The sequence below is a fragment of the Aspergillus saccharolyticus genome (assembly GCF_003184585.1).
Source record: "Aspergillus saccharolyticus JOP 1030-1 unplaced genomic scaffold BP01scaffold_57, whole genome shotgun sequence".
Classification (NCBI taxonomy): domain Eukaryota; kingdom Fungi; phylum Ascomycota; class Eurotiomycetes; order Eurotiales; family Aspergillaceae; genus Aspergillus; species Aspergillus saccharolyticus.
The window spans coordinates 47476-64486 of NW_020290667.1; the positions used below are offsets into that span (position 1 = coordinate 47476).

At 50.1% G+C, this 17011-nt stretch overlaps 6 protein-coding genes across 6 annotated transcripts; 2 read left to right on the top strand and 4 right to left on the bottom strand.

Annotated features, from left to right (window-relative positions):
• Nucleotides 1-527: 527 nt before the first annotated feature.
• BP01DRAFT_419111 (uncharacterized protein) lies at nucleotides 528-2104 on the bottom strand (the record flags this gene model as incomplete). Its single annotated transcript, XM_025579382.1, has 4 exons — nucleotides 528-923; nucleotides 988-1663; nucleotides 1879-1971; nucleotides 2030-2104. 4 exons carry the CDS (start codon nucleotides 2102-2104, stop codon nucleotides 730-732), a joined length of 1038 nt encoding a protein of 345 aa, XP_025426875.1. The 3' UTR covers nucleotides 528-729.
• Nucleotides 2105-3190: 1086 nt separating this feature from the next.
• On the bottom strand, nucleotides 3191-4498 carry BP01DRAFT_328922 (peptide-methionine-S-sulfoxide reductase). Its single transcript, XM_025572966.1, has 3 exons — nucleotides 3974-4498; nucleotides 3561-3879; nucleotides 3191-3493 (listed from the first exon to the last, which is right to left on the bottom strand). The coding sequence occupies exons 1-3, from the start codon at nucleotides 4257-4259 to the stop codon at nucleotides 3460-3462; spliced, it is 639 nt and encodes a 212-aa protein (XP_025426876.1). The 5' UTR covers nucleotides 4260-4498; the 3' UTR covers nucleotides 3191-3459.
• A 212-nt stretch (nucleotides 4499-4710) lies between these two features.
• BP01DRAFT_395507 (kinesin family protein) lies at nucleotides 4711-8349 on the bottom strand. Its single transcript, XM_025578398.1, has 2 exons — nucleotides 7939-8349; nucleotides 4711-7870 (listed from the first exon to the last, which is right to left on the bottom strand). The coding sequence occupies exons 1-2, from the start codon at nucleotides 8127-8129 to the stop codon at nucleotides 5032-5034; spliced, it is 3030 nt and encodes a 1009-aa protein (XP_025426877.1). The 5' UTR covers nucleotides 8130-8349; the 3' UTR covers nucleotides 4711-5031.
• Nucleotides 8350-8790: 441 nt separating this feature from the next.
• BP01DRAFT_395508 (uncharacterized protein) lies at nucleotides 8791-9774 on the bottom strand. Its single transcript, XM_025578399.1, has 2 exons — nucleotides 9699-9774; nucleotides 8791-9634 (listed from the first exon to the last, which is right to left on the bottom strand). The coding sequence occupies exons 1-2, from the start codon at nucleotides 9699-9701 to the stop codon at nucleotides 9155-9157; spliced, it is 483 nt and encodes a 160-aa protein (XP_025426878.1). The 5' UTR covers nucleotides 9702-9774; the 3' UTR covers nucleotides 8791-9154.
• Nucleotides 9775-9975: 201 nt separating this feature from the next.
• BP01DRAFT_307120 (uncharacterized protein) lies at nucleotides 9976-10641 on the top strand (the record flags this gene model as incomplete). The annotated part of the gene is made up of 2 exons (XM_025572274.1): nucleotides 9976-10420; nucleotides 10484-10641. 2 exons carry the CDS (start codon nucleotides 9976-9978, stop codon nucleotides 10639-10641), a joined length of 603 nt encoding a protein of 200 aa, XP_025426879.1.
• Nucleotides 10642-12755: 2114 nt separating this feature from the next.
• Nucleotides 12756-16015, top strand: BP01DRAFT_350344 (cyclic nucleotide-binding domain protein; the record flags this gene model as incomplete). Its single annotated transcript, XM_025573792.1, has 2 exons — nucleotides 12756-15615; nucleotides 15671-16015. Exons 1-2 carry the CDS (start codon nucleotides 13183-13185, stop codon nucleotides 16013-16015), a joined length of 2778 nt encoding a protein of 925 aa, XP_025426880.1. The 5' UTR covers nucleotides 12756-13182.
• Nucleotides 16016-17011: the final 996 nt, after the last annotated feature.

A 17011-nucleotide genomic window follows, 5' to 3' on the forward strand; every position in this document is an offset into this window, starting at 1 on the left:
GTTGATCAACAAAGTCACGACTATGTGCATATATGTAGATGAGCGCAGCAGAGGAATTCAGGGCAAGGAAGGATTCCAATGGTGAGCCTGCTTCGACATGAGACCATGACTCGACTGCCTCGGCCAATAGGGTGGGCAAGGTTAACACCGGACCTACTTATACATCATGAGACCGCTGCTATCAACCTAGCGCTGATCTGCTACGGAAGACGGTCCAATTCAATTCTGCTATGTTATGTTTCATACCTTGAGGCAGTAACACCCATGAATTGATATTGTACCATGACAGGCGTAAATGTAACTTTAAAAACGATGCGGCATGAGCAACAAATCCAGGAACAAAGGACCCAACATGCAATGGTTCGACACTCCTGCAAGAAAAAAGGAATATTCTCACCACTGCCCGTGCGCTCGTCAGCGTCCTGGAATTGTAAGCCGGACGGATCGATCGTGCGTGCGCACTAGGCGGCCACGTTCTTCCAGCATCGAGACGAACATTTCGTACAGGACTTCCAACTACTAGCAAACAATTTAGGCCCCTGTTCTGCACTGTCACTCTGGTTGTTTCTTTTGTTTCTTTTTTTTGCTTGTTTCACTTTTCATGCTTTTTTAGACTTTTCTCGTTTTTATCCTAAGATCTCTCCACCGGTAAAATGTTTCCAATCAAGAACATTGAGATAATGTTGGTTGTCCTTCAGGGTCAATCATCACTTAGATTGTTCAATTCATTCAGCGGATGGTCCGCCTCACATAGCCTCTGCCCATATTGGCACGGCTCTCGCGAACTAAGGCGAGCTCCTTCTCGCAGGGATCAGAGGAGTAGGTGACCGAGACACCACTGTAGACAGTGCGAGCGTTTTTCCAAGTCTCGAATGCCTCCAGCACACGACGAGCGATGCTGGTGCTGTTGAACACAGCAGTAGCTGAATCAGATCAGCGAATGTGGTTATGCAGCGACGGACAGTATATGAAAGCTGGTAAACTCACCATTGCCAGAATTGAAGACCCAAAGAAAGTCGATAGCGCCAGGTCCTGCCACCGAGCGAACGTCATGCTTCCACTTCTCAGGGGTCATCCCCTCAGCAAAAAGTCTCTTTCTGGCGAAAGAGAGGCGGCGTCGCTCACGGATCGGCTGATTCATGCGACGGAGGTCGTCATTCCAGTCCACAATCTCGGCCAGCTCGACGTGGTAACCGTGGCCGAAACGACCATAACCCAGCAACTTGACCATTTCATGGTTGGATTTCATGAACTCAAGAGCCGCGCTTGCAAGTTGGAAAGTCACACGGGTTCTATCGTCGGCCTCGACACGGATTTCCAGCAGCGCACCCTCGTGGATGCGAGTGGTGATATACTGGGTATGTTGGTCTCTCGCAATTTTGCCATGAATACGGATTACTCCAGCCTTGGCCTCACTTTGGCATGGCACCAGCGGCAGATTGACCGGAAGTCCGACACTGGCTACATCGTGGCACTCGATTTCTTCGTCACTATTCAGGCTTTGTCTGGAAAGCGAGCTTGGAGCCAAGGAGATTTGTGAGATATAGTGCGCAAGCCCTTGAGTCTGAGCCTGAGCCTGAGCCTGGGTGGAAGACTCTGGCAGTGCGCCAACAACACGAGCCCAGTTTCCAGCCAATGGGGCCTGTCTCTCATGACACGAAGTCTGCTGCAAGATAAGATTGCGCTGGTTCTCTTGCAAAGTCTCGTTGAGTGAAGATGGGGCCGATGTGTGCTGGGCTGAATTGCCACCATTGTAAATTTCAAGAGTGCCATGGTTATGACCACCACTCTATGGACGTGTCAGCATTGCTGCAGCTGTGAGTCAATGATGGTAAGCCTTCTTGCCTGTGGTGCCAGCAGATAGTCTGTGGCTGGGACATTCACGACGCCTTCAGAGAACTTCATGACGATCATGGTGCTCAGCCTTCCAATTTCGTTGGCGATGTCAGGGTTATTTTGGCGATCACGAAACTGACAAGGTTAGTGTGACTTAAACCACATGCGATATTCGTAATACAGAGACACATACATAGGTAGATACCTGGCTCAGGTGTCTCAGCGCCTCAGCCATCGCAGCATCAACTGAGTTAACAGCGTACGACATTTTGGCTAAAGAGCAACCGCACGTGTTCAATTGAGTTACGCTAACAGACGCGGTGCATAGAAGTATATGAGCAGGAGAAGTATCCTAATGTCGAAACCCATGCATGTTTAGCTCCCATGAGCAGCAAAATGTTTCGGGCACGCGAGCATGGCATGGCATACCTTTGGTAGTCGGCTTGAGACTCTACTCAAATAGTCTCAGCTTGTTTAACCCTCAGATAAGAAATACGGTGGTATTTTCTGAGGGTATCCAAGACGACGAAGGCGTCGACGTATAGCGATAAGGAGCCGAAAATCCGAAGACAGAGATGGACCGTAAGTCCAGTCCACGCTCCAGAACGGAGAGAGTTCAGGACACCCAACAAGAGAACTTGAATGGAAGTTGGGTGTGAAAGAACTGGTGGGATATACACGGGCTACCTCTGGAGAAACTGACAGTCGAGGCAGGTGTGCCTTACCAAGAATAATAACGAACAGGAAAGCAAACACGTCACGGACGACGATGAAGGTAGTGGGAGGTTAGAGATGAGGAAGGTATTCAAAACAAGGGAGGAGAAGGGTGGAGGTGAGATGAGGATGGGAAGAGGGTGGAGAGAAGAAGAAGAGGAGGAGGAGGAGGAGGAGGAGGAGGGTGAGAATGAAGAAGAGGAAGAGCAGGAGGAGAAGAGAAAAGAGGGGGGAAGGCGTATAAATGAGTGACCGGCAGTCAGATTTCCTGTCACTCTGGAGGCAGATTGCGCTCAGTGAGTGATGGACAACTCGAGGGATATTCACTCTTCACTAATTTCTGCCGCTGTGCCTCTTGGACAAGACGGAGCTCCTTCTGGTCGAACTAGGCCTCTTGACAAAATTGAACGTCCGTTAAGTGCAACCAAAGATCATTTTGATATAGCGTGGGTACACAAAACCCAAGCTCAATGTATTCTGAAGCAGGCCTGGCCTGCATAGTAGTGAATGAAGCAAACCACAGACGAAGCATTAGAAGTCTTCTTTTAGGATCTGGCCTGGTAGATACTGCTATTTGAGACATACTGGGCAAGCACTGCCCTCCGCAGCCTTGAACTCAGGATGGTTATGTCATCCTAACAAAAAGACTCGACTGAATACATCTCAAGCGTCTGAGTCCTCAGCCAGCACTGGAAAATGGTAGCTAGCACATATGATCCTACTTGTTGAGCATATCAGCACCAACCCCAAAAAGAATCTACAGAGGGCAGCTAGAAAAGAGTCTCTCCTCCTTCCCAATGTATCCACGAACCACAATTTCCTTTTTCATTGAATGCAGCTTAGCTGACAGGACTTTCTTATACACCTGGGCATGACAACATATCTCATATCTTAAATCTTATACGCCACTCACGCAGAAAGTGGAGGGAACGACCGCACGAAGCTGGCAGAGGAAAAAGACCGTTAGCAAACGCATTCTCAAAACAATATGAGGGATAAATGGCACATACTGAGCAGGGCATTCATAACCAGCAGGGTTCTTGGTCAAATACAGCTGATGGTACTCTTCAGCATCCCACCACTGGCCTGCGGCCACGATTGCGGTCGACACCGGCTGCTTATACCATTCCTGGGAAACCTTGTCCGTCACCTCCCGCGCAATCTTATCCTGTTCCTCGCCGTGCGTGAAGATCGCGCTGCGGTATTGTGTGCCAATGTCGCCGCCCTGGCGATTTAGAGTGGTGGGGTCGTGCATGCGGTAGAAGAATTCTAGAAGGGAGCGGTAGCTGACAATCGATGGATCGAACGTTATCTGCAGGGCCTCGGCGTCTATCGGCATTCACAAACACAAGTTCAGTTTCCCATACGCAATTCGATAGCCCCCTCCCGACCCTAACCAGTCTGCTCAAGAGGTTTCACTTACGACCAGTCTCACCCGTGCACACAGCACGATAAGAGGGGGACGCGCTGTGTCCACCGGAGTAGCCGACCTTGGCTTCCAAGAGACCTTTTCCATTGCCGAAGTGTTTGCGGAAGAGGTGCTCCACACCCCAGAAACAACCGGCAGCCACCGTGGCCGTCTGCGTGTTGGTCGACATGTTGCGCAAAGTGGAAGGTGTGCTCAGAGCCAGAAAAGGCGATGTAGTCGAAAAATGACGGGCAATCCGAGAGAAAAGAGGCGAGCCAAAAGCGGGCGCCGCAAAGGCCATCAATGATTATTTATGCGTTTGCGCTTCTTGCTCCACCTTGAGGTTCTGGTTTCCGCCGTGGTTTCCGCCGGAGAGGGGCGCCTGACAAATCGCGTTTGCAAAGCGGAGATTTCTGTCAATTAATGAGGACAGACTGGATCTAGTCGCAAGAATATCAGGCGCAGTTGAGGTAATGAGAGGTTCAAGGCAATTCAATTGTAGCTGTGTACAATATAATGATAGCTCTCTCAGGGCTCGGGAATTTGCCATTATGAATTTGTCATTTGTACTCCAATTCTGGTGGCGTCATTCCGCGCATGACATAAGATTAGTGGCCACCGGGGTACAACTACACAGTAACCGATCAGAAACGATCAGATTGTACTGTCTATAGCGTAGTACGGGTTCTGGCTCTATTTGAGTATCATTATCGTCATCCGTAGTAGTGGGTTCAGTCAACGGCCCCATGCAGCCGCAAAACAAGTTCCCAGACTTGCAACAAGCTGTTACTGTACAGATCCCGCGCGAATAGGATGTTGGAGGGTAAACAAACGAAGCAATAAAATCATGAACAATGAAATAGAGGATGTGCCGACAATTTGTCTTTCCAAGCCCGGGATGAAATCCAGAATCCCTCCAGTCGAAAAAAAGGTTGTGTAATAATATTTTGTACCGAATCGCGGCTCGTTCGGTCTCAATTTCAAAAGATAGAAAGAAAGCAAATGGTATCTATTCCGAAACACCGTACCAGCAACCCAATGCAATGACACTTAACAATTTCATATGTGATCATCTACCTCATACCAAACCCATTATTGGAGTAGAGAGTCTCTGAAGGCCTCTCCAGAGAAGGGGCTGCCACCATGCTGAGTCTTATAGCATCACGACTGGTAAGACTGATATCCCGTGGGCGAATGTCTCCACCCAAGGTGCTTCGTCGTTGGGTGTTCTTCATGATGGGTAGAGCACGCGGGCTCAGCACGCGAGGTTTGGCCTCCTCTTTCTCGCTCTTGACCATGCGTCTTGCCTGGGAGGCCGTGAACATGGTGTTCTCCGTTGGGGAACTGCCGTATGTCACAGCTGTCGGGCTCCGGCGACGGTGAACGCGGAGTGCGTTAGCCGAGGGTCCAATCCCGAACGAGCCCCCGGAGATGCGCCTCATTGCGGAGGTAATCTTGATAGCATCATCTTTGCTTGCCTTCCAGCTTGTGGCACTCTTAGACTCTGATGCAGGACTGCCGGAGTAGCTTCCACTTGGCGTTCGAACCGCAATTCTCGACGGGCGCTCGACTGACGAACGGTTCAAAAAGCTACTGTTGTCAATATCGCGAAGAGGCGAGTTTTCATTTTCGGAAAGAGGAAGAGTTGAAGTGGGAGGGGGCCCCATGGGCGAACTACCAGGCTTTTTCGACAGAAACCCAGTTTTGAACCGGTTGTTGTTCTTTTGTATGTTCAATGTGGGTTCTGGTACAGCTGAGATGGGAGACGAGCCACTTGATGGGCTGAAGTTGCGTGTAGGCACTGGAATCCCTCGTGGGATAGGAGATGCCCGAGGCAAAGGAGGATCGCCGGGGCTGGCTTCTGGTACTGGTGCCAAACCCGGCTTCTGAGGAGTCTTCTGAACCTCGGTCAATGCACCATCTTCTTCGTCGTCCCTCCACCGCACGCTTCTCTTAACCGGCTTCGGCTGGACCTTCTTGGGCGAAAAGCTGACACTCTTCCTTCCCACATTCAGCTTGCGGCGTCTTGGAGACCCCTTTGTAGGAGAGGGGGGTGCTGCTGGAGTCAAGATCACTGGCGCATGTGAGATCCGACCGATGGGCGCCGCGGCGGCTAAGCTAACCCTCTTCTTCTGCTTAGGAGAGCCCATTGTGCGCTTAATGGGACTGGCTGGCAAGAGGGATGGAACACTACCGTCAGGCTTGACCAGGCTAGATGTCACGGTAGAGCAGGAGCTAAGCATCTTTGCCAGGATCTTCCTTCCTGTCTCAACAGCCTCTTCCTCACTCATCTCCATAATGTTCTCAATCTCGGAGATAGTCTCGAATTGGGCCTGGAGCAGCACTTGCACGGTGGCTGCGTCTCCAGCTTTGTCCTGGTCGGCGACTGCCGAGAGAGCCTCGCGCTCCGTGTTCGCACGCAATAGCTCTGCTTCGCGATGAATGTTGTCGATGTCGTTGTTATCGTTCAAATTGAACTCCTGCAGCTGACGAACGGCATGTTCAACAGCGCTCACGAGGATGCGGTCCCACGTAGACTTTGCTAATCGCTGATGGTAGTGTTGCCTGCTACTCTCCAATTCGAGGAGAATTCCTTGTGCTGTTTTGCGAATGGCTTGGAGGTTGCATAGTGATTGATCAGAATCAGAAGAGGCGCAGACATGATCAAATGCAGCAATCCAAGACGACAGCAGTCCTATCCGACGGCTAATCTGCCTCAATTTGATCATATTGTTGGTCCTTTCCTGCCTTTCTGGCAGTGAGTGTTCGTAAGCATTTCGAATACGAGCAATGCCCTCTCGCATGACTGCATCCTTCTTCTCTGTCTGTTTCTTAAACTTGGCGAAGGCAAGCTTCTCATAGTTCTTCTGCTGTGCCTTCAATTCATTAATCATGGCCATTTGTTCATCGATCTTTACCAAGAAGTCCTTGACGTGGCGGTTAACATTGAAAACGTTCCGCGTCACCTTTGTTTGGATGTTCTTTGCTCTATTAGCATAGCGTAATGTGTTTTGAGTTTCGTCGAAATGTTGGCTTGATGGGCTGACACAAACAATCATCACTGTCTTGCAATTGCCGCCCAGCGCGAATTTTAAGAGGCGAGTCAATTTTGAGTTTCGGTAGGGAATATGGTTTCGCTTTCGGGGATCGCAGAGTGCGTTGATGCAGCTCCCAAGCGCAAGGAGGGATTTGTTGATATTTGCGCCCTCGAACAGTCGTTCTCCTCTGTTTTTGGTGGCACTAGCACGCTCGCTGCCGGCAAGATCGATGATGCTCAAAGTGGCCATTGTATGGGGCTCGTTCACATCCGCATTCCGATCCTTTTGTGCAATGTTGATTTGGAGAACCGCATGGGAGCGCGAAGACGTAGCATTAGCCTCCGTCGGTGACATGGTACGGCATTCATTGCCCCTCATGATCATATCCATCACTTGCTGGACGTTCTGCGGATGATGGCTTGACAAGCCAGCCACAGAAACCGAATGGTTGGAATCCTCCCGAAGCATCAAACCTCCCTTGCTCCCTCCAGGCACAAGCAAATCTCGAATTGTCTCATTATAGATCTCGAGATAAGAGAGTGAGATCTCGGTCGCCTTTTCGTCAGATCGTTCATCGATACGTTCAAAAAGCTCCTGCATTGTCATGAAGATAATACCCGGTTGCTGGGCTGTTCCAGTAATCGTATGAGTCTTTCCACAGCCCGTTGCACCGTAAGCAAAAACAGTGGCGTTGTACCCGTCTAATACACTGTCGAGGAGCCCCCGCGTTGTTGATTCATATACCTCACCCTGAGAGGCATTTTGATCGAAGATGCGGTCGAAAGCGAAGGTTTGATCCTTGACACGTTTCCCTTGTGGTACGACGCTCTTCGAGAATTTCTGGATGGGGTTGTCTTCCGGGGGATCGAACACACTATGTAATTGCAAACGAACTCAGTTAAAAATGCACATCGATCACGCAGAATATGCCATGTCACTCACAGGCAACGGTCATCTATGACCTTGATGATGGATCGAAGACCTTTCTGGTTAAGCTTGGGTGTTGGTGCTGCCGCCAGTGACCCGTCACCGAGAAATAATGGGCCATCTTCGCATTTAGAGAGCTGCGCGGCTTCTCGGATGGTAAATGGTCTTACCCGAACCGCGACAGTGATGGAAGAAGCGTCAGCCATATTGGTAGAGGAACAATCGGTCAATGATGTATCACCACAGAGGCGTCACGTCCCTCTAGGCAATTCAACGCGATGGTCGGCTATCCAGGGGAGCGACGCCCTGTACCGTCCACGAAGCAAATGAAGAGAGAATACCGAGAAAAAGACGACAAACCCAGTCGCTGAGATGTGGAAGACAGGAATGTTGACTGTGGACCTATTGACACAGAAGGCCCCGGAGATTCTCCCTTAATGAGTGACGCTGAGACTAACTAGTTCGAGCTTCAGCCAAGCTGTTGACATTTGGAGTGTTGTCCACCGCCCCGTTGCTCCTGACAACCGTGTGCGGTGTGGATAACGTACGTCTGCCGTGCCCTTGCCGGACTCTTCGAGCGGCTTCGCACATCCTTGCCGATAGCTGTTCGAGGCACGTCCAGGTAGTAGCTAATACCACGCACCATTAAGCCAGCTCCTCCACCTTCCATGCAAACGATTTGTGACGGCTATCTACATGATCAATGGAGGTTTCAAGCGCAATCTCCGTCTGTATACTGATAACAGCATCGCATTGGAGCCTCAAACTTGAAGTAGGTCTCTCAGCATACTGCAAGAGGGATGAGACCAGCGAAAGTACAGTTACTACGAAGCCCATAAAGCATCTCCCATCATGGAATTACAGCTTCAGATCGAATAATATTATGACGTACCGCATGAAACGAGTGGTCATGAAATCAGAAGAGAACATGTCAGGCCTAAGATGAGCCTACCACGAAACGTCACAGGTCTTTCGTTATCCATCAGAATGAGCCATGCGCCAGAGTCGTTCAAAGGATTCATAAAACGTATCTGACTTGTTGTGTCGCATCTCAGAGAGGGTAGATGCATATTCAGGTCGTTATTCGTTAGCCCAATATCAAAGGAACTCTAGGTTCACAAGTGGCCAGTAATCCATTCTGATCATGACTGGCATGTCAATGCTGGGTTCCGCATGCGACCAATAGACGATCTTTGTGTAGGCCTTTACTGACGTTTTGGAAAAATCACGCTCAATTTCGATCCTCTTCATCGTCCTCAAAGGCAGGCAGGACAACATCCCAGCCGGGGTCTTCCAGGTCTAAATCCGCCAACTCATCACTCTTCTCGGGCTCCTCGGTCGCAGGCTTCCGAAATCTGAAGGCAAGCGACTGGCCATTCTTAATATCTGCAGCTAGTAGGGTCAAGGAGCCGGCTGCATTCTTGCCGGTTCCTCGTTTGGGCGTATCAGCAACATCGAAGTCGGCAACCTCAACCTCAAGCTTTATCCAGCCTTTCTCTAGGTCATTCTTGTCCACTGGGACTCCAAGCTCAATCTCAGAGGCATCCGCTGGAACGACATCGCCATTTATGTCTCTCAGTTCGCGAGCTTGAAGGGCTTTGAGCAGCGCACTTTTAGCAGCAGCGACCGTTTCGGAAGGAGGAAGCATTAGAAGGACAGTGGTTCTGTGCTTCTTGAACAAGAGAGTCCAACTGAGGGGATCTGGTTGAGACTGTATTTTAATATCAGATTAGTATGATACCTTTGAAGCTTAAGTGTGAGCAGGCCACTCTTACCATGATGTGTTCGTTGTAGTCAGTCTACGTCGAAGGTCGTTCTTTCAGAGAGCTTCGGAGGGTCGGCGGAGCCTTTGGAGTTCGGAGCTCGGCGAGCGAGCCGTCGAAAGTCGAGGCCGACACTTCCAGGACTGATTCACATCTCGTCAATGCATTCTCAAAGAAAGTGATATCACCTCCCGACGTGGGATTAAAAGCAACACTTTCATTCTCAATCATAATCAAGGCCTTCGTCGTTTTGTTCAAACTTGAAGAATATTTTCGCCGACCCCGCAGCATGGATGTTCAGCACCCATCGGACGCGCCCGAGTCCCTGGACTCCGTTGTCACGACGGAAGAGCCTCTCAGAAATGATCCAACTCAAAGACTAGGAATGACTACTGGAAGACGCGCGCTGATTACAGGTGCTTCAGCTTTCACTATGGGCTTCTGTCTCGGATTCTACAAAGCCAACAGCACTTCGATCTATCGTTTCCGCGCGGAGAACGCACACCGGCAGCCCACGACTTCAATGGCATGGTGGCAATACCATAAGACGCGCAGATATGTCGCTATCATCGCAGGTACAAAAGAGGCATTTAGGATGGGACCTAAGCTAGGCGGCGGTGCGATGGTCTTTACCATACTTGAGGATATCGTGGATCAAGCCCGGAACGGCCAGCGGGATTTTCTGTCTTCAGTTGTCGCAGGCTTGTCATTCTCAAGCCTTTACAGCCTATTTGGTCCGTCACTACTGCCCCTGAAGGCTCCTTGAATTTATTCGCTAATCATTTCTTGCACTCTAGCGCAACATGATATGTTCACTATGGCTCGCACCGCCAAGTTCAGTTTGAAATTAGGCCTCACGTACGGGTTAATTCAAGACGGCCTCGCATGCTTGAAGGGCCAGCCGCCTGCCTATGTCAACTTCATCGTTGGCAAGCCTCAGACGAAAGCTGAGTGATGACTTGAGAGATCATACGATCACTCTCTATGTTATCATAGCTCTTCATCACAGCTACGGGCCTGTATCTCTTGAACACATACTCCAATCAACTGCCTTGTCCTATACAGCAACGGCTCGGGTTTCTGGCACGGTGCGACTTTACGGTTACGGATATGAACAATGAAGAAGCGGTGAAGTTCTTGGTTCTCAGAGGACAGTTCCATTCATGCTTCTGCTTCATAATGTCAGAACTCAGTCTATGGCCACGAAACGAGGACCCCCAATACCTTTCCGACCACTTCTTACTATGCATGATGGATTAGCTGTTGACGTGCTTAGGAAGCTGGGAAAGGAACACCAACGCATGTCTTGTGGATCTAACTTCAGATGATAGCTAAAAGCCGGAGGAGGGCAGTGGCTTGGTTTCAGACAAAGACCACTGATGGCACAAACCAAAGCCGAACCGGTTCTCTGACCTTCAAGGCTCTTCTAGCGTGGCATGCCACTGTCGAGCATCGGCGACGGCGAGGCGATTCGACGCCTCAGAAGAGCGTGCGGCAAGCCCCTTATGTATTGCTCTCGATACCAGCTAATTCCACGTACCAAATGCTCGACTTGTCTCTTTCCATAATTTGTATGTACTATCATGATTTTGTGCGGGCATTGAAAAGTCTTTGCCTAAAAACAGCATTGCCAAATCGTTTTGTGGCTATCCATTTCCGCAGCTCCGTAGGCATCACCAGGCTCGGACGCAGGACACCTCCGAGGCCTTTATAGAAAGGCGTAGATTGGTTGGAACTACTTTCCACGGCAATGCGTACATGTATCGTCACTTGACCCGTCTATTACTCCCAGCAAGGGCGGTTGTGCTACTACTACTTTACCATCCGAGTATGCCCAGTCTCGGTGGGGAGGCCGACCTCAATGGCCAGAAAATCGATCAGTCTAGGATGGTGCATGATTCCTGCGGCAGGGGATCATGCTGTCAGGTGGCTTTCTAGTCCAAGAATGCAAGTGACTTTGGCTACGGAGGTTATATGGAATAATGGCAAACGGTGATCGATCGACCTAAAATAGCGCTGCCATGCGAACATTATGCCGGTTCTACTACCTCCTCATAAACCCCGCTCCAATATCCACTGTTTGTAGCTGCAAAACGAATGGAAACAGACTGGCTGGGCCGTCTACCGGTCCCAGAGCGGTTTTCAGTCCGTGACAGAATTGGCGCATAAACAAGTCAGTCAGTTATGTTGCTGGTAAGAGATCGTGGTGGTTTCGTCGCAACATGCAGGTGGCCGCTGATAACCGAAAGACTTCAGGTCTCCGTGCAGCAACGATGGAATATCATAAGATCTACTGACTACCTTGAAGGCAAAGACCAAGGGCACAAAGACATGGGAACCGGAGAAAAAGAAAGAAAAGGGGGTGGAATCTGCAGAGTACACTTCATAATCAAACGATCAATTGGTTAACTGGTTCGCGGATGGCCCATTATGCAGACAAGAGAATGTCCCGATTGTTCCGAAGGCCGCATGTTTCACCCTCAACACGGCTTTCTGCACTGTTCTGGAAAAATTGCTTCTCGTAGACACGTTTGACTGAAGAAGTCCAATTGACGGGAGTGAAGGTGGCTATATTGGATTGTATCATGGATGATTGTATCATTGTACCGACAGAGTGGAAACCCAAAGTGGCGGGAAAGAGTCATGAAAGAAACCAGCGCAAGCTCACTGACCATTTGCGGCAGCTGTGGAGCCTCAACCAGAGAATTTGACGTTGGTGATCCCCGCTTTCCAACTAGCCTGGCCTTTTTGGGGCCCTCTGCTAAGCTGCAGCAGTGGTGTCGAATCCACCTTAGGCTTGAAGGCTTGAAGCTGCTTGCTGCTGCTGCTCTTTAGTCTAACTTACTGCTCCTGCTTTTTGCTCAGTCTGCGCTTGCTGCTCTTGCTGCTGCTGCTGCTTCTGCTGCTTTTTGCTCCGCCAACTTAAAACTAGACTAAATGAACTAAACTACTTCTACTACCACTACCTACTAGTTACAATACTACTCACTCCATAATAATTCTCAACTAACCCAGTCTTTCTTCAACCCTCTTTCCTTCCATCTCCCCCTCTTCCCTCCCCTCTCCCTCCCTCCCCTCCCCCTCCATTATGCTTTGTAGTCCTTTTACAGGACGAATTTTGATCACTGCTTGTTACTCTATCTCTTCTCCTTCTCCTTCCAACTTCTCTCCCTCCCCCTCTACTCATTCAGATTTGTTCTACTCGTCTCAACCAGAACTAATCATTGCTCTCCTTCCCCCCGCGAGTTCCAGCTGATTGTCCTATCTCCGACGAATCTTTTGTCCTCCCCCGCACCGTGGTTCCCGAAGAATAAAAAAAAAAGATGTCTCCCTGAGCACGAAAAAGAGCTCCCCCCGTGATTCCCTTTTCGTCGACGTCATCGGGTCATTGATCGCTTTCCCGGCCGAACTATATGCTCCCCCCCATCGAAACTTCTTTCCTAATCCCCTTTGTATCCTTACCACGCCTTTTGGATCTTCTACCAACCATTTCACAATGCGCCGTCATGGCAGGGCCAGCGGGGGTTCGACCAAGGCCGTCACACCTATCTCCGAAACCGCATCCCTGCTACATTCGTTTGATTCGGTGACCAATCCCAATCGTCCTGTGCGTCCGTCGCCGTTGACCTCTTCGAACATCCGAGCGTTGCCGCTAGACCTTGTCGATCGATTGCGCTCCTTCCCTCTCTTCCATACAACCCCGGAATCATTTTTGATCGATGTCGGCCAACATCTTCGCCCCCAGCTCCACCAAGCCAATGACTACATTCTGACAGAAGGTGACGAATCCAAGGCGATCTACTGGTTGGTTCGCGGTGCAGTCTCGGTAACTTCTCGCGATGGCGAGAGTGTGTATGCAGAACTCGAGGCTGGTGCATTCTTCGGTGAGATTGGCGTCTTGATGGACCGTCCCCGCACGGCAACCATTGTCGCTCGCACCAGGTGCTTGCTGGTCGTTTTGACCAAGGAGGATTTCAGGCAAATCCTTCCCCGCTTTCCTGAAGTGGAGCGGGCCATCAGAGACGAAGCACAAGAGAGACTGATGATCTTGGAGAAAAAGAAGAAGGAAACATCTGCTCCGGTTATCGAGCCTGGAAGCCCGGCTAGAAGAGGATCGAAGAGAGTGAGAGACACGTTTTCTGGAGATCTCAACCCCAGCGAGCAGGATGGCAGGTCATTGGCGTCCGTTAGCAAAAAGCGGAAATCACCCAGCCCTGGTTTGGCTGACGGATCTTCCAGTGCGCTGGCGAACGGACTGGTCAATGTCCGACTTCTTCTCAAGGAACTACCCTTATTTGCCGGCCTGCCGCCAGATATTCTCCACTTCCTGGGCCTCAATGTGCAACCCCGATCTTACCCTCCATTTACCGACATAATCAAACAAGATTCTCAAGGACGCGAGATATACTTCATTGTTCGCGGAGAAGTCGAGGTCCTCTCGGAGAGGGCAGAAGCACAGCATACGCAGTCCTTACCGAAGACTATCGAACACCCTGGCTTCGAAGTAAAAGCACGGTTGAAACAAGGTCAGTATTTTGGAGAGGTCGTAAGTCTGTCGCTAGCACCTCGAAGGACTGCTACAGTCCGATCTATCAGTGCGGTAGAATGTTTGATGATCAGCGGCGAAGTGCTGGCTGAGTTTTGGGAGAGATGCCCTCAGAAGGTCCGCCAGCAGGTAGAGCAAACTGCTAAAGAGCGGCTTCAATCAGCTTCTGATGGCGATGTTGTGATGTCAGATGAGGGAAGCACTGAGCCTTATGGTAATCATATGGATGTTGATGACAACTTCAAATTAAGGGCGTCTCGGAGGCAGTCCATGCCCCTTCTCACACTGACAGAAACGGAGTTGGATAGCACACCGAGACCCAACGGTGTAGATGAGCAGGCTCTCTTGCGTCCATCAGATCCAGACCCATTTTTGAACGTTGGCTTGGATAAAGTCCGCCTTCGAAGTCGACGCGGATCGGTTGCCCCAATGACCCCGGAGGAAGCCTCCGGAGAGCAGCAGCGGCCGTCAACTCCATCTTCTGAGCCACGGTCCACAAGCTCATCCTTTCTCACGTTACCTGGCACGCCTAGACTTTCTACGTCCCAGGAAAGCACCCGTGCCCCCCGCCAGGACAATCATGGAGTGTTCCCTGACAAGATCCTCACGAAAATCTTTCAGCACATGGAGCTTCATGATCTGCTACGCCTCCGAGCCGTTTCGATGCACTGGTCCAAGCTTCTGAGTACATCCGCTGATCTACTCCACAATCTTGACTTGAGCGTATACAACCGGTGCATCACCGATGATGTCCTAACGAAGATAATCTGCCCCTTTGTGGGCAGCAGAGCTCGCCACGTCAACATCAGTAATTGCTTCCATATCACCGACGAGGGATTTAGCAGATTGGTTGCTGCATGTGGTTCCAACGTTATTGGCTGGAAGATGAAAAGTGTGTGGGATGTCACGGGATCGGCCATCCTTGACATGGCCAGCAGAGCAACCGGCTTGCAAGAGGTTGATCTTAGTAACTGTCGAAAAGTTGGAGACACCCTATTGGCGCGGATCATAGGATGGGTTGTACCCAGTCATTATAAGCCCAACGAGGAGCCTGCGAAATCTGGCAAAGGCTCCTTGAAACCTACCAAGCAAACAGCAGCCGGTACTGTGTACGGCTGTCCCGAACTCAAGAAATTAACCTTATCCTACTGCAAACATGTCACCGACCGCTCTATGCATCACATTGCGTCACATGCTGCCTCCAGGATCGAGGAGATGGACCTCACTCGCTGCACGACAATCACAGATCAAGGTTTTCAATATTGGGGAAACGCACAGTTTACCAACTTGAGGAGATTGTGTCTAGCCGACTGCACATACTTGACTGACAATGCTATTGTCTATCTCACGAATGCCGCCAAACAACTTCAGGAACTGGATTTGGTCAGTGCAAACCACCGCTTTCATATTGTGTTTCACGCTTACTTACCGACAACAGTCCTTCTGCTGTGCATTGTCAGATACTGCGACAGAGGTACTTGCTCTACAGTGCTCCAATTTAACCTATCTCAATATGTCCTTCTGCGGCTCTGCCATCTCCGACCCTTCCCTGCGCAGTATTGGCCTGCACCTTTTGCATCTTAAGCGGCTCTCAGTTCGTGGCTGCGTGCGGGTCACTGGTGCTGGTGTTGAGGCTGTGGCGGAGGGCTGCGATAAGTTAGAGTCCTTCGACGTCAGCCAATGCAAGAATCTCACGCCATGGCTTGAAGCCGGAGGTGTTTCCAAATATGCCAAACGAATTAGCTTTGAGACTGTCGCTATCGACGGGAAAGTTTTCCGCTGACCCTTTCGACGCTGACCCTTTGCAGCGTCGAAAGCCTCAAGCCTTGGCGTGAGCAGTTCATTGCCGGGAGAGAATACTTTACAAGGCAACGGCGACATCAAAGCAGTTATCAGCTCGCAGCTTTGGAGACATTATTGTTTGATATCTATGTTATTCATTGTGTGATACACTTGTTGCCCATTTCCTCGTCAATCTCTGGGAGCCAGGTTTCACGTCTACTTCCTCCACCTCTATATTGTACGCTCGTTTGGGTTACCTTGCTTTTTGACTTCTTAAGGAGTTAGGTTCTGGCCGCATATCTTTCAGATTCTGTCGCGATGGATTTTGGTTGCATCGCATGAACATGTGAAGTGATATTCGACTCAGGCGGCTCTTCTGGCGAAATTATTTCTTGTCTGGGTGGGATGGGGTTCGTGGCTGATTACAGGTTATGACGGCAACGCGGGCATAATAGGAGTTTGATGCTGGACACACCGAGCGCATGGCAGCATGATTTATTATACCAGGTTGAGCCGGGTGATAATTTTGTACATGTAGGAAACCCTGTGCCGTCTCCGTTCTTTGTACCTTAGAGATTTTTCCTTCTTCTCTATCTTCCTTTCGTCCTCTCTCCAACGCTCTCTTCCTGCCATTTCTTGGGAATAGTCCCTTGGCTTGTCGAACCAACACACTATCTTCCCTAGACCTTTGAATATACCAACATCTTTTCCCATAGATTGAGAAGCGGATGTTTGTTTGATCGGACTGGCCTTCTGATCAGGTAAGTCTCTTTAGACCTGGTTGTATCAGTGGCTATTACTTTGAACCTAGTTCTTCAAAGGCGCGAGACCTGTCCTGCTTGTCTGCGATTCTACCGACTTTTCAACCCGAACTTGAGAAGTTAGCTGTTGCCTGTTCTGTAATGGCGCAACGGATCGTTCCGTCCAGCTCTGGAGCCTTATATGCTCCGACCGTCTTTCCGTTAGTCGATTGGTCGCCTTAGGCACTTTATATTTC